The sequence below is a fragment of the Colletotrichum scovillei genome, assembly GCF_011075155.1.
Source record: "Colletotrichum scovillei strain TJNH1 chromosome Unknown Contig00001, whole genome shotgun sequence".
In the NCBI taxonomy this organism is placed as follows: domain Eukaryota; kingdom Fungi; phylum Ascomycota; class Sordariomycetes; order Glomerellales; family Glomerellaceae; genus Colletotrichum; species Colletotrichum scovillei.
In genome coordinates, this window is record NW_023336259.1 from 4,092,511 (window position 1) to 4,106,293 (window position 13,783).

The 13,783-nt window shown below is 48.3% G+C and overlaps 4 protein-coding genes across 4 annotated transcripts; 1 reads left to right on the forward strand and 3 right to left on the reverse strand.

Annotated features, from left to right (window-relative positions):
• Positions 1-1,375: 1,375 nt before the first annotated feature.
• Positions 1,376-5,216, reverse strand: HER10_EVM0011637 (ATPase). Its single transcript, XM_035481064.1, has 7 exons — positions 5,101-5,216; positions 3,176-5,042; positions 2,931-3,116; positions 2,832-2,869; positions 2,689-2,722; positions 2,477-2,632; positions 1,376-2,396 (listed from the first exon to the last, which is right to left on the reverse strand). Exons 1-7 carry the CDS (start codon positions 5,146-5,148, stop codon positions 1,384-1,386), a joined length of 3,342 nt encoding a protein of 1,113 aa, XP_035338939.1. The 5' UTR covers positions 5,149-5,216; the 3' UTR covers positions 1,376-1,383.
• A 3,278-nt stretch (positions 5,217-8,494) lies between these two features.
• Positions 8,495-8,749, reverse strand: HER10_EVM0002932 (uncharacterized protein; the record flags this gene model as incomplete). The annotated part of the gene is made up of 1 exon (XM_035472623.1): positions 8,495-8,749. The coding sequence occupies one exon, from the start codon at positions 8,747-8,749 to the stop codon at positions 8,495-8,497; it is 255 nt and encodes an 84-aa protein (XP_035338133.1).
• Positions 8,750-10,125: 1,376 nt separating this feature from the next.
• Positions 10,126-11,142, reverse strand: HER10_EVM0011887 (uncharacterized protein; the record flags this gene model as incomplete). The annotated part of the gene is made up of 4 exons (XM_035481300.1): positions 10,126-10,417; positions 10,476-10,510; positions 10,801-10,976; positions 11,037-11,142. The coding sequence occupies 4 exons, from the start codon at positions 11,140-11,142 to the stop codon at positions 10,126-10,128; spliced, it is 609 nt and encodes a 202-aa protein (XP_035338960.1).
• Positions 11,143-11,712: 570 nt separating this feature from the next.
• HER10_EVM0001405 (uncharacterized protein) lies at positions 11,713-13,622 on the forward strand. Its single transcript, XM_035471153.1, has 4 exons — positions 11,713-11,851; positions 11,920-12,405; positions 12,464-12,544; positions 12,621-13,622. Exons 1-4 carry the CDS (start codon positions 11,827-11,829, stop codon positions 13,508-13,510), a joined length of 1,482 nt encoding a protein of 493 aa, XP_035337988.1. The 5' UTR covers positions 11,713-11,826; the 3' UTR covers positions 13,511-13,622.
• The last annotated feature ends 161 nt before the right edge of the window (positions 13,623-13,783 follow it).

A 13,783-nucleotide genomic window follows, 5' to 3' on the forward strand; every position in this document is an offset into this window, starting at 1 on the left:
ATGAAGTCTGTCGTCGTATGACTCCCATGCCCATCCACAATCAACAGTCGAGCCTCGCCCTCAGCCTCGGGCATAGTCTGTGGGATAAACACCTTCTCTAACCATTCAATGGCAGTTAAGTCTGTAGTCCAGCCATTATCTGTTGCTGTAAACTCCCACCCATCGTATGGAACCAGATGTAATGGAAACCACTGTTGTTGGACCGTCTTCCTTGAAAATGATAAGAGGACGAAGTGCCCTACCCAAGGCTGAGATACACTCAATGATAGAGACCCATGCCCTCGACCCAGGTTGTTTCTTGCGAACAGACGTCGTCTCAGCCATGCCCAGCACTAACCCATTAGCCCTGACCCTCGAGGATGCCAGTCTCATCCATATTATATCTGTTGGCTGGTTTGATGTCCTTGATCTCAGGGATAGCAAGGAACTTAAACCAGTTCCTAATGACCTCAGTAGATGCCCCATTAACGCGTCTAGAATCGATGGAACGACTTCTCTGAACCTTAATGATAGGGTTCCTTCTCACGAAGGCATAGATCCAGCCTTTTCCTAATGGTTTGGTATCCCCAGCAGCAGCCAGAACTCGCTCTGCGAATTCCTTCACCTGTTGGTGCGTTGGTGCGAGGCCCAGCGAAGCCTGAATGCGAACCCATTGTGCCAGCTTACTCTCCTGGTCAGGAGACAGCCTCTGCCAGTCAGCAAAAGCCACTTTCCTAGTCTGACCACCTTGGAGACGTAGTTGGAGGGTTGATCGTGGTATCCCATACTCCAATGAGGCTCTCCTTGCCGTTTGAGATGTCCTCGAGAGCCTGACGAAGCTGATCTTCGGTATATTGAGGCATTAGATATAGAAGAAGGTATGTGCAAAAAGATGGCCATTTGGACTCGAATTGAAAATGTTGTGATAAAAGGAGGTTGGGGGTGGGCATTGCGTTGTGGTGGATTTTCGCGTTTTTGTGGGTGCCAGAAACAGGGGGGTGCCGGGAAGTGGGGGGTTTGACTTATATATTACTTATCTTATTTAGCCTTAGTCAATAGATAATGATTGCGTGCTGGGATTGATCATATGTTTCGATTGCCCCTATGTGTTTGATTCGATGCGGGAATGTGTTTTCATCATCTTGTATGTGAGGTATGTATGGTGCAAAGTCACCTGCAAAATACTCGGTACACGCGCTAGGATGACGCCAAGGTGTAATGATTCAATACGTATACTATAGATGAAAGATACATGTGAATGCTGAAGAAATGTTTGCTGTTAAAGCATTGAATTATCCGCGAACGAATGGAATCACTCGGGATTCTCTGACTATGCATTTCTGGACACGTCCCCCCTCAAACGGAGTCCAACGTTCCCACCTCCTTCCAGTTTATCGGGCGCGATCAAGACATTTCCCATGGCGACGAACCTGTGGGGCCCTGGAAATTGGGGTTGCCGGGCATCTGTGTATGGGAGGCTGGTTGATGGGTGGTGCCATACTCCGCCTGTTGAGGCAATGACCGAGGCGTTTGCTGTTCATAGTTGTTCGGGACGGAACCCGCTACAAGACCATTTTGAGGATACGTCGGCTGTGACTGCTGATGTATTTGAGGCTGGGTCCCTTGCTGCGGAGGGAACATCTGCTGGCTTGGGACCTGTATCTGCGTAGACGAAGGCTGCTGTTGTAGGAATCCTTGATGCGACTGTTGCTGATGCTGTTGCTGATGGGGCTGCGTTGTTGTTTCATGTTGCCAAGGAGAGGTCGAGTACACCGATTGATGAAAAGGGTCTTGTGTGACGGCTTGAAATCCTGCCGCTTGCGTCGATCCTCCAAACTGCACATTCGGTCTCTGCGGCTGAAGAGCAGAGTTGGCTGGTAAGAACGGATCAACAACTTGACTGTCTACCCAGGGAGCCGCTGGCCGTGTGCCCGGGTCACGCCCAAATTCGTCACGACGGATTCCATGATTGCGGTTGAGGTCTGCATCCGTCTGACTGAGCTTCGTCTTGTAGATATACCGACTGAACTGATCCGAAACCTCTCCGACGCGACGGAAGTTCTCCACTGTCAGATGAATTTGCTGCCCCGTCTGGGTGTGGTAGCCTGCAAGTGCAATAGCACTCTGGAAAGCGTTGCGAATCTGACGCCCGTTCCAAACAGGCCCTCGCTCTGGAAGTCCTTGGATGACCCATATTTGCCTCGCAAATTTCCGGACCTCTTGTTCATCAATCTGTACACCGTTCGCCTTCACCTTCCTGATGTGGCTAATCCAAATTCTTGCTGTTTGATGCTCTGAGAGTGGTGGATAGTAGAGCGACATATGGATACGAGATTTAAAGGCTTCGTCAAATGTCCCAACCCGATTGGTGGTCAAAAAAAGAATACCCTCGTAGTACTCTAGAACGCGTAGAAATACTTCGATCTAGTCAGCCGAGTAAAACTCCCTGGAAGTTGCGCGTCTTGCGTTCATGTTTTGGGTGGCTCAAAAGTCTTACCGGATACCAGAGCATTCCGTTGCATGTCGGTAGTAGTTCTCTGGGCAAGAAATATATCTGCTTCATCGAGAAGTAGTACGCAATCCCAAGCGTGAGCTAGACGAAATATCTCTTGTAGTTTTGATTCAACTTCATATGGCTCGAGGCCCAGATCACCTGTCACGTTTTGTGAGTTTTCAAGGCCTCAATACTCAGGGACAGTATGCGATTACCGCATGTAATAGGTAGCAAGGGCCGGTTGTATGCCTGTGCAACGCATTCTGTAAACCAGATGTGAATATTAACCTCAGTACCGGTCAAATGTCCGGTCAATTTGTCATGCTGTCAACTCACCGGCTGTTGAAGTCTTTCCCACACCAGGCACGCCATGTAGCAATATGATGACCCCTCGGCCTAGATACAGAAAGGTAATATGTTAGCAAAAGATTCGCCCCTCAAACATGGGTTAGCTAGCCTTTGTCTTTCACAAGGTCCAAGTGCATTCTGCGTGTAGTGTCTTGGGAAAAGTGGGAACTGATTAGAGATTGTACAAGCTCTTTGTGACCGGTGGGTAGCTCAAGATCGTCCCATGGTTCCGGAGGATTTGAGATTGGTAGAAGAAGATCGTTTCCACGGATATCATGGACAATTGGGAGACATGCTTGATGGTCAGGTTTAGCATTGCGTACCTATGATCTCTGGGAGCATGTTTACACTCACCCCACTTTCTGTTTCGTAAGATGAAAGCGAATACTCTATTGGGTAAGAGCAATTGATCATCACCAGATGGTGTATATGTAACAGTTTCCCATTGTCTCCATTTGCGTCGTTCCGAGAAGATGAATGTCTGACTGCCTGTATCAGTATCCCTGAGAGCCGATCCCTGTCGTTTATTGAAAACCGGCGCCAGCTCGCCAGCTGTACTTGGCGACTTCATTCGATGTTCTGGGACAGCAAGCCATGTCGGAACTTCCTCGAGGGCTTTTGCCATGTCGACGATGACTTCACTGTCGATTCTTTCTGCATGTTCAAACGCACTTTTAGGTGCTTCTCTTCCCATTGCAGCTAGCTTTTGGCCTTTGAGCGTGAGATGGAGACTTCTTCCGGAGAAGTGACGATGCCGGGCTCCATTAGAGGCAAGTTCCATGAACTTTTTGCCGCGTGCCTGGACTGCCCCCCGGTCAAAAAGCGACTGATCTCTTTCAGCCGCTTTGATTGGGACAACTAGCAAGTTCATGATATCCTGGACACCCTCGAACTCAGGAATCGTGAAAAACTGCCAAACTGGAACAAATCGGTCTCCGTCGAAATCAAGGCAGAAGCATTCGATGAAGAAATGATTAAAGTCGTTGGTCACGGGAATTTCAAAGCCGGGACGCGAACGCGACCAGCGGCCGCCACCGCGTCCCATTACTTTCCAGACTTTCTGTAGAACTCTGTGATCTCTTGAGATAATCAAAGAGCCTTCGGGGAAGATATACCAAAGTTCAGAGAACCTGATAGGCTCAGTCATGTTGGTAATACGTTCGACCTGGGGTTGTAGCGTCTTTTGCATAAACTCTTGCAAACATCGGAGATCAAGAATATAGGCTGTCAACTCCCGGATGTCTGTAGGAGGATCATGACTCGGATCGGCTGCTACAAGTTCGTCCAAGACTGTCTCGAGGCTAGCGTCATTGAGCTGTGCAAGATATTCTTCTTCAGATGCGTCTTGCTGTATTTTGCGTGCACTCTCAAGCATATTGATAAGGTTTTGAAGCCTGCCTCCGAGTGTAAGCAGGACTTTGAAAGGCCGCAGAATATGTAGCGATTGCGTTGAGTTGATAGGCCGCGAGATGCCTTCTTCAGCTGCAGATAGAATGAATCTCATCAGACGATTAGAGTTCACTCGAATCCTCTCAGGGAGCTGAGTCTGATCAGGTACGATAGGAATAGCTTGTCGATGAAGATCATGCTGTTGACGCTGAAAGTCTTTGGTGGCTTGGAGTTCAGCCCTCGTTGGCTCATTAGAGGGAATGTCGATTGCAAAATACTCATGTCCTCGGGAGTCGCTTGCAATCTCCAGCCAAGGACCATAATTGAGCTTTGGGGTACAAATCCCACTCCGGTAATAGGAGTCTGTCGTAGAAACCGAGCCCCGGCTACTCTGAGAAGAGCTGCTCCGGATTGAGCCTGAGCCTGGATGCCCTGATCTTCTCCTTGAACGGCCCCGCGTTGCCGGTGATTGTAATCTTCTGCCGTCGGCATTCTCGTCCTGAAGGTTGGGGCGAAGGGTTTCAAGTGACACCTGGAGACGACTGTAGTCTTCTTGTTGCTGCTGTATTGTCATTTCGATTGAGGCCATCTCATCTCCAGATTCGATTGATTCAACCTTTCGAGAGAGATTTCGAAGACGGTTTTCCATTGCCTTCAGGGAACCTAAGCTCGATTCAATGCGTTCCTTGACTCGAGGCCTCAACAGCTCCGCATCCACTTGTTCGGGGCCATTATCATTAATGCCCGTCACATTGACGACTGTTGATTGTTGGTGTGTTTGGACCGAGCTTCCGCTTGACTCTCTCTCGATATGCCCTGTTTCTCGTATACCCTGATAGTCATAAGAAAGTGTCAGCGCGGGAATCTTTGTACATTTCGTAATCACTCACCTCCATGGTGTCATCAGGCCCATCGTGGTCTCCTCCGACAGTAGACATTGTTGCGCAGCCTTGGTGTCGGATCTCTTGCTGAACTGGTGAGACACTTGGTTCTCTGGATCAACGACGAACAAGTGGGGATAGCAGAGTATCCTCGATTTTCAACCAGCTCAAATGCAGGCGCAGCTACAGAAGTACGTATTATGAGAACCAGAAATAGACATAGCTCAGCCTGCTTGAGGTTACACAGAAAGACCAGCTTGACCTTGGGTGCATGCGTTCGCGTCAGCTCGTTTTTCATGTAGATAAGCAAGCCTGCATAATGACCCTGATAGGACAACCCTATCAGAAGTGGTATCGAGACGCCACTGGCACCCTCCTTGAATGCGATCCTCGTCATGTAGCCAACCAGGCAATTGCCCGACCGCCTTGCTACCAGTACGGCCCAGTCTTTGATGAAAATGCGTAAGCACCTAGGTCCTGATGCCCGGATGAGGACATCCCGACAAACGAAGAATCAGGCTGCAACCTGTACGAACGCTGGCAGGCCCAGAGGTTAATAAAGATAACATTACCTCGACGCGCCAGGCGCTTCCTAAATTGATCAGTGACATTCTGTCGACTCCATTGATTGTTTGAATATCACCGCTTGTCAAGCAGCTCGCTGGAGCAGAGTACATCGTATGACCGCCACCAATATGGCATCGACGGACGCTAAGGAGTATGGACTATGGATCAGACACTATGCATCTTCAGTAGACTCTGCATGGGCGTGGGATGATGCCATGATGGATCGAGAAGTTACTCCAGCTTCAAAAAAGTAAGTCAATCAGTTTCTAAGTGCCAGTGGTTTAGTAAAGCTATAATCTGAGTTATTTTTCGTAATTAACGTATATCCGGGGTAGGCTTGAAGGTAGGAAAGCAAGTTTTGATCAATTTATAGAAGGATACCTCCTGAGATCCTCTGATTCGACTGCAAAAAGTATACTTCGAAACACAGCCTCTTGGGAGGATGTCCTCGTGGAAGCTAAGGCTGTTTGCGATAAGTACAAGAAGCAGAGAAACATATTCGGCTACAGAAATCGACTGTTTACGACCTCTGCACGTCGTATTGAGTTTTTGATAGAGTTGTTGCCAAGCGGAGACTATTCAGGGACACTATGCGGTGGTCTCAAGTTGATATGCAGTGCAAGTCATATGCCTTTTGAATCTCCGCGCAGCCTTCTAATGTAATAAAGGCTGCGAAGCGTCATCACGAGCTTGTCGACATTGTTTTGAATGCCTTGGGTACCTTGTCACAAGAAATTGATGCGACGAAGATCTACGTTCGGCTTTACGCAAAGTCCCCCCTTCTTCAAAGTGCAGTTGAGACACTGTATGTTGCCGTCCTTGTGGCGATCGAAGAGATGATCAGATGGCTTGAAGATCTCATGAAGGGTACGTTGACGAAGTGACCATTGATGTTCTACTGTACTACTATCCTGATCATCTTCTGACGGACTGTCTTAGACTTTGGCGGGTTCAGGGCAGGGCTCAAGTCGATCTTCGCCGGTGACGACTACGGTTCTGAACTCCGAGAAAAGATTACCACCAGCATTGAGGAAGCTTCGACACAATTTGACGATGCAGTCAGAGAATCTTTCCATCTTAAATTTGACGGTGTTGCCGAGGAAATTACTACACTTAGCAATTCCTTTGACAAATTTCATCAACTCCAGGGTGATGAGTCAAAGAGGAGGGCCGAAGAAGCTAAACGACAGGAAGTAGAGGCGCAAAAGCGTTTTGAGGCATTGAAATCAATCGAGAATACCCTTCATGACAGGGCGCAGGAGTCTAAGTGTATGGCCCGCATTTCACAGCGTCGGAATGCTAGGAACTGACGTACGTCAACAGGGTGGATGAAAGAGATCGAATCCTTGCGGGCAGAACTCAATTTCCAACGTCAGCAGCAGGTTCACCAGGTCATACACCACTACCACCTGTCGATCCCCAAAGTCACGATATCACAATTACTTTCGGCGCTTGGATTCGGGTTATTGGCGACTGCTGAGGCACATGCTGTCTTTGCTATACAGAGAGACTCGGAGTTCGTGTCCTTCATGGGCAAATCGCTGAACGCACAAAAGCAAGGCCGTATCACCTCCATCACGCAGGACTTCAGATTTCAAGATTGGTTCAAGTCTATGAACTCCCAAGTCTTGACCGTGAGTGGCACGGATTTTGATGCTCTGCACACTGATGTTGTTTCGCCCTTAAGCTGCATGTGTTCAATACTTGCCCGGACACTTTCCCGCATTAATTGCGCTCGCCCTTTGGCATTTTTCTGCCGTCTGCACTGCGACCCAGACGGTCCTCTTCCTGGTCCCATTGGGTTATTGAGATCAATGATCTCACAAATCATCCTTTCTTCATCAGACCAAATTGATCTGGGGTTTCTAGCAGAAACAGACCTGCAAACCATTCGAAGTTATGATCTAGAAGTTCTCTGGGGCGTATTCGAGAATGTTGTAAACCAGCTGAGGTCCGGAGTTAACTTCTGTATGATTGATGGCGTGAACTTTCTGCAGAGTGAGTTGCACATCCGCGGAATGTATCTGGTCATGCAATGGCTAGGAATGTTGGTGAAGGACATACAAGCGCGCAACAGCGGGTTTGTTTTCAAAGTGATGGCGACGAGTCCAGTCGGGAGTGAGTATTTCCGCGTGTGGTTTCCTGATGCCATAGATATTGCCTTGTCTGGAAGCTTTTTGTCTGATGGGTTGGAACTTGACGAGCACAGGATGACATCGTTCGCGCAAGGCTCATTTTCATCTGCTTGAATTCAGTGCCGAAGGGGGGGTCTTGATGTTGCCAAGTCGCTTTGCGTTCCCTTATTTTCTTTTTTTTTAATACTCTCGTTAAGCAGACAGGTCTTTCAAGCATCCACATTCTGTCATCTAGCAAGCCGTAAATCTGGTGAACTATAATTTTGATTCCGTAATGGATCATGTGTTCCCGCCCGCCGACCATTCTGATCTTATCATTTCTGAATGTATAGCAGGTCTCTTATTACGTTTTGTTACAGCTAGGCATCGCTCGTGGTCAGTCTAAGATCGAATCAGGAATTGTATCAGGAACAGATATCGTTTTCATCTTCAAGGCGTACGAAGATGTTGGCCCAGCGCTACACCTAGGTAGATGATTTGCCCCATGGCATTAATATCGCAGAATTGGCCTATAAAAGGTTGGAATCTGATAATTCCTCGTACATTGTGAACCCAGCTATTTACTCAATTGATTGATTGAACACTCCAAATTCGATACTTTCTGCCGCTGATCTTACTTTAGACGGCTCTTCGAATCTCCTCAGCATCATGTCCCAGCCGCTTTGTGCTCAAGACCGTGGAACAATTATCCTATCTCATATCTAGCAGCTCACAGCGGGCGTGTCTCCGCGATCGGCGTCGGTCGTAGCAGGGCATCCACTAATGCACTTCCGGCAGACCTGTCCACTGCCCTCGTGTTCCGAGCTGCTGCAACTTCCATCACAGCGGCCGGCATCGAAAGACTTGTAGTGGCAGTCGTAGCAGTCGCGACGCACGAGGTTGTTGCTCTCAGAAGGGGTGGCAAGAACGCCCGAGGCGACCAAGGTGATTGCGGCGACGAGAGTGGCGAACTTCATGGCTGCGGTTCGGAGGCAATATTTCAACAAGAGTATAGGCAGGGTCTTCCGTTTCTATACCAATGATAAGTCAGTCAAGCTTTCTATCAGTTTTGCTTCAAGTTGGATACCCACCTTAGACTAAACGTCGAAAATGATAATCAAGGAGTAAGGGATGTGAAGGTTGTGCTGTGGTGCCGTGTGACTATAAATGGAAAGTCTTGCCAGCTTGGAGATTTATAGTCCAACTATGAATGCTTCTTCAACTGGGGAAAGAGCAGTAAGTGATCGCCGTTCCTGGAATAGCATCAGGTGATGGATCGAGTCAGTCCTCATGTTTTCCTCGAGAAGCTGTTCCACGATCGACAAACCTTATTCTGAAAAGTTGCCATTCATAGCTTTACATGTGGATATTTTCTGCAATGAGTCTTTTCACTTTAATTGCCAGTTCAAGCACAGGCCCCTTGATACGTGTACTAGTATACTGCATCCCGCTCGTTGTTGAAGACCCGTTGAGGCTCAGCAGTCGACGTATGCCTCCAGCGATGAGATAGCTGGTCGTGACTATGGACCTCAAACCTGGATTGAGTCATGGTTTGATAATTGATGCTGCAGATTATACATGCACTCAATAGCAGAACTCAGACGATACGGACTTTCAACTTACCACTCAGTTAGGTTGATAGGGTCACGATGCGGACGGGTCCAAAAGCTCTCGCTCACTCTTCTTGACCATTGGAACTTTGGTGATCAGTCATGTCTTGTGTCCGGACGTAGTAGCGGTCAGACGTGTATAAGAGAACAAGGTTCCAGCCTGACTACATTCGGTTTCGTGTTGCCGCTGCAGCTGAGTCGTCGCCTGCAAGGAGCAATGGTGAATAGTGGGCTCGAAATACAGGTGTGCGGATACTGTCCCTAAGATTGTTGAGTAATCTTGCATGCCGTGGGATCCGAGGGTCTCCATTTCTGGCCTTTCCTCTCTACGATACCGACGTCACGGCGCTGTGGAAAGCGCCATTTCCTACTAGTACTTTAGTTGACTCGACAGGTAGAGAACCGCGCAAGTTGGAGATTCAAGACTCAGAATCTCCCATATTATTTGAAAGAATCGAGCTTGTAATTCCTCTATTTAATCTTGTCCTGTTTTGTCTGAATCCCCAGCGAACGATGAGCTGCTGGCCCTTCTGCGTTATGCAAACCTTCAAGTCCGCACCTTAGCGAGACCGAGCTTCCGGATCCGGCACGGAACTCGGACCAACCGAACTGAGTAATTTCAGACCTGTTCAGGACCCAAGGTGGTCTCCAGAGCAAATGACACAAGCCCTTATATGGGTATACGTTTTTCAGCTTCTCGAAGCTCCCAGCCCCGTTAGGGAAACTGTCCATACCAATACTCATCAATCCTTCTCGGAGTCAGACAGCATGAGAGTCTGATCCTTGGTGGGCAATCCTCCGAGGACTGCATTGCAGCCAGGAGATCGTTTCAAATGTCTCTTGATGAAGGACGCCTTTGACAATTTTGTTCGGCATACCTGGCAACGTCGCCTTGGATCAGGTACGTTGTTCTCTTTAGCCCACGTTTTGTGATAGCGAAAAGAGTGCTCGTTCCGCTCCTTGGATGTTGCAAATGTCATGGGGCACTTTTCCTCGCCGCATTCGAACCGTCGTTGGTGTCGTTTTTCGTGTCGTCTGTTGGAAGTTCAGATGTTTTGTGGGTTTGGCAAGGCATGGAAAGGGTCAGACTTACCGAAACTTTTTACCCGCCTCATACCACTTTTTATGCTCGAGACAGAAGACACGTCCTGGTTGCGATGCTCCAGAACAGTCAGTTCAGCCCTGTCCAAATACAGCAGGAGGAGCTCAATACCATCAACAACGAACAACAGGCTTGGTTGCTCCTCAAGGGTACCTTGACAGAATTCAGCCGGCTCATGACTTGGCGAGCGAAGGCCAGAAACATGTGTAAACTCCGACAACTAAGCCATCGGAGTAGGTCCATGGGGAGCTGCCCATATATTCGCGTCGGCGTTGAGGATGTCGGATGGGTCTTCATTGGAAGCAGAAACCTCTACCATGAATTGTTGTTGAGTGCTACAGGATGGCTCGGTCTCTATCGCCGATCTCTGGACCCTATCCCCAGCATGGTTGAAATTGGCTTCCTCCTCATCGTATTCTGGGTAGTGCGTAGGTTGAAACAAGTGATTGGTCTCAAAACAATCGAGCAAATTGGGGTTGATGTCTTGAAGGGCTGTATCAACAAGGGCTGAGGTGTGATCTGTCTCAATCAGCAGATCGACCGGAGGCCAACCTATTGGATCCCACGTGGACGAATCTTCATTGCCTAAAAGCTCTGTAAGTATAGTGCTAGGGCTCTCCAACTCCTCAAACTGCTCGGAAGATGTCTGAAAGCTCATGGTATGAGGCTTTCAAGGATCTCTTTCTGAGCGAGTAAAGGAGTCGCCTGTTCCGATTGCGATCTGGACGAAGAAAACGCAGTGAAAATGGCAAAAAGCAGCAGGTGACAGTGCGAAATGACAACATATATGTACTTACCTTCATATCATGTGTTCCCAAAAATTAGTGGGAAATGCGGGCGGCTATAGTCGTTCCGGTAGGCTAAATTTCGAGTTCCCAACCAATCCGACGTTCACTGATCTAGAGCTGTTTAGGCCTATCGCTGCTTCAGACCTTATCTGCGTTGGCCTTACTTCGGGCTTCGCGGAGAAGCTCTCCAATGAGACGAAGAAGTGCATGGGCCTGTTCCTGGTCCAGGGTGTAAGTCTTGGTACAGTCGAGAGCCTAACCTTGAATCCGTTGGGACGAGCTAATACCTCACGGGATGGTGGGCTGGCCTCCTGCAGCTGTTACACAAAGTAAAGCGGCCAAGGATGACTACTTACTCTTGATTGGTGAAATTACTACGTACATGTCGTCACGGTCATTTTCTTATCCCGTGATATTGCGCAGGCGTTTACGAAGCTGTATATCTTGCGAATCTAGTGGGAGCAACAGAGCAGTGCTGAAGGACGTCGGCGCCTTTGATCTACCTATGCAGCAGTTGCTATTCAAGATCAATTTCTCAAATTCACCACATTAACATGGTTCCAGTTGCAACCTCGCCACGTTCGTATCATGAGCCTCCTGGAGCTACATACAGCTGTCTATTTCATCGCCGCTGACTACTGCTACAGCTGGGCTTATCTCGATGAAGTCTCGAGTCATCAACAAGTTTTATGAGCCCCTGGTTCTTTTGAAGGCAATGAACGATGAAATGACAAGCCTGGCCGAATTCGTCGACCCAGATGATCTCAACTATCGCGGAGATGTGAAAAAGATCTTCCAGGCCTTTGTATACAAGCTAGCTCATGTTTGCGACAGTACCCCGGGCAACTGGGGCAGTACCGTTACCTCAATCATGTTGCTTCGCGGCTCCGAGGGAACAAATGTTGAGTATCATCTTGCATCAAATCAGCGATGTGCAGATGATCTCGAGAATGTCAGGGCATACCTTCAACATTTACTTGAGCGAGTTGACAGAGCATCAACGTCAGGAAGGACCTCGGAGCTGCGCAAGGACCTGCTGAGCGCAGTAATCTGGTTCAACAGACCCAGAATCAACTCCTATATCGTCAGACTTGAGATTGAGATACAGCGTTGCATCAAGAATGCTCGAAATGGTAGGCCAGGCTGTAGAACGTTCGACGACAGTATAAATGACTTATCGCACGTTGATAGAGGAACCAGTCATTGAATCCCTGACAAGGACTCTCGGACTGCTTGAGTTTCACGATGACAGGATGGCCACTCAATCTCATTGTGAGTTCTACGCTGTTATGTATCAATGAAACTGCATGTTTCCAGGAATGTTTGACCTGATTAGATAATGTCGCAGATCTTGACAAATGTAATGCCCTTCTTCACAACCTAATAAGATTGAAAGCCTCTGAGATTTGGGGATACATCGACCAACGAGCGACAGGGGTTCGTTTGGATGGAGTCACAAGCAACTCCTCTTCTTGTTGGCCTGAACTACGGCATATGGTTAACCGTCTTCTGGCATATTGTAAGGATATCGAGTTCTTCCTTCTTGCGAAAGACAACTGGCCTGAGATATTTCGAAACTTCATGATCTTGGTTCACCCATCGAGTCACCCGCTCTCGCGACCAAGACGGAACAAAAGTATGACCGCCGAAGGCATTGTCGGTCGCATGACCCGCAAAGAAGACATCATCGAAAGATTCAGGCAATTCGTTCAAGACCTGCAAATCATGCACTTGGACCAAAGAATTCAAGCAGAATACCAAAAAGACAACTTTCAGCCAGTTGTCCACTCGGAGATTTTGCTGCTTAATCACCTCGAGAAATCAGCGGGAGGCGTTTCGCCTTACAGATTCTTCAATAATTGGATGTACATTGGCAGTAGCAAGCCAACCTGCCGGCTCTGTGAGTACTACTTCGAGGAGCACCGGTCTGGCGTCGGGCATCGAAGCAGCCACAAAAACCTTTACATCAGCTGGCGCGTTCCTGATGTGCTCCAATCCGAAGGTCACGGAGGAGAAGAGAAGCGACAAGTTATGGTCGACAGGTTGCTTCTGAGGATTCGCAAAGATGCATTCAATCTCGTGGAGAAAAGGGTGAGGCCAACATTCAGGAATCACGATTCCATCACGTCATCCGTCAGCATGACTCTACATGGGAACTGGAGCGAGGCTTCCGACATATCTGATGTCATGGCCTCAATGGGAAGTCTGCAATTGAACAACGATGGAGGTACTCAGTGAGGGGAGTCAAATCTGAGGGATCTAACTAAATTGGAAAGACACGGTCGCGACTTTTAGGCTTCATGTTAGAGCCATTTTCACCAATACCTGACGCATGAAGACGAGCTCCCACCGGCGAGCTGCATGCCTATAGTAGGATTCGCATTATTATCTCTCTACTGGTTAATTAGCGCACTTACAGAACAAGCTCAATCATGTGATGTGGCACACTACACGTAAGCGTCGGGTGCTTTGTTGGTGCTGAATCCCTCAGGTTCAACTTATGGTCATAGA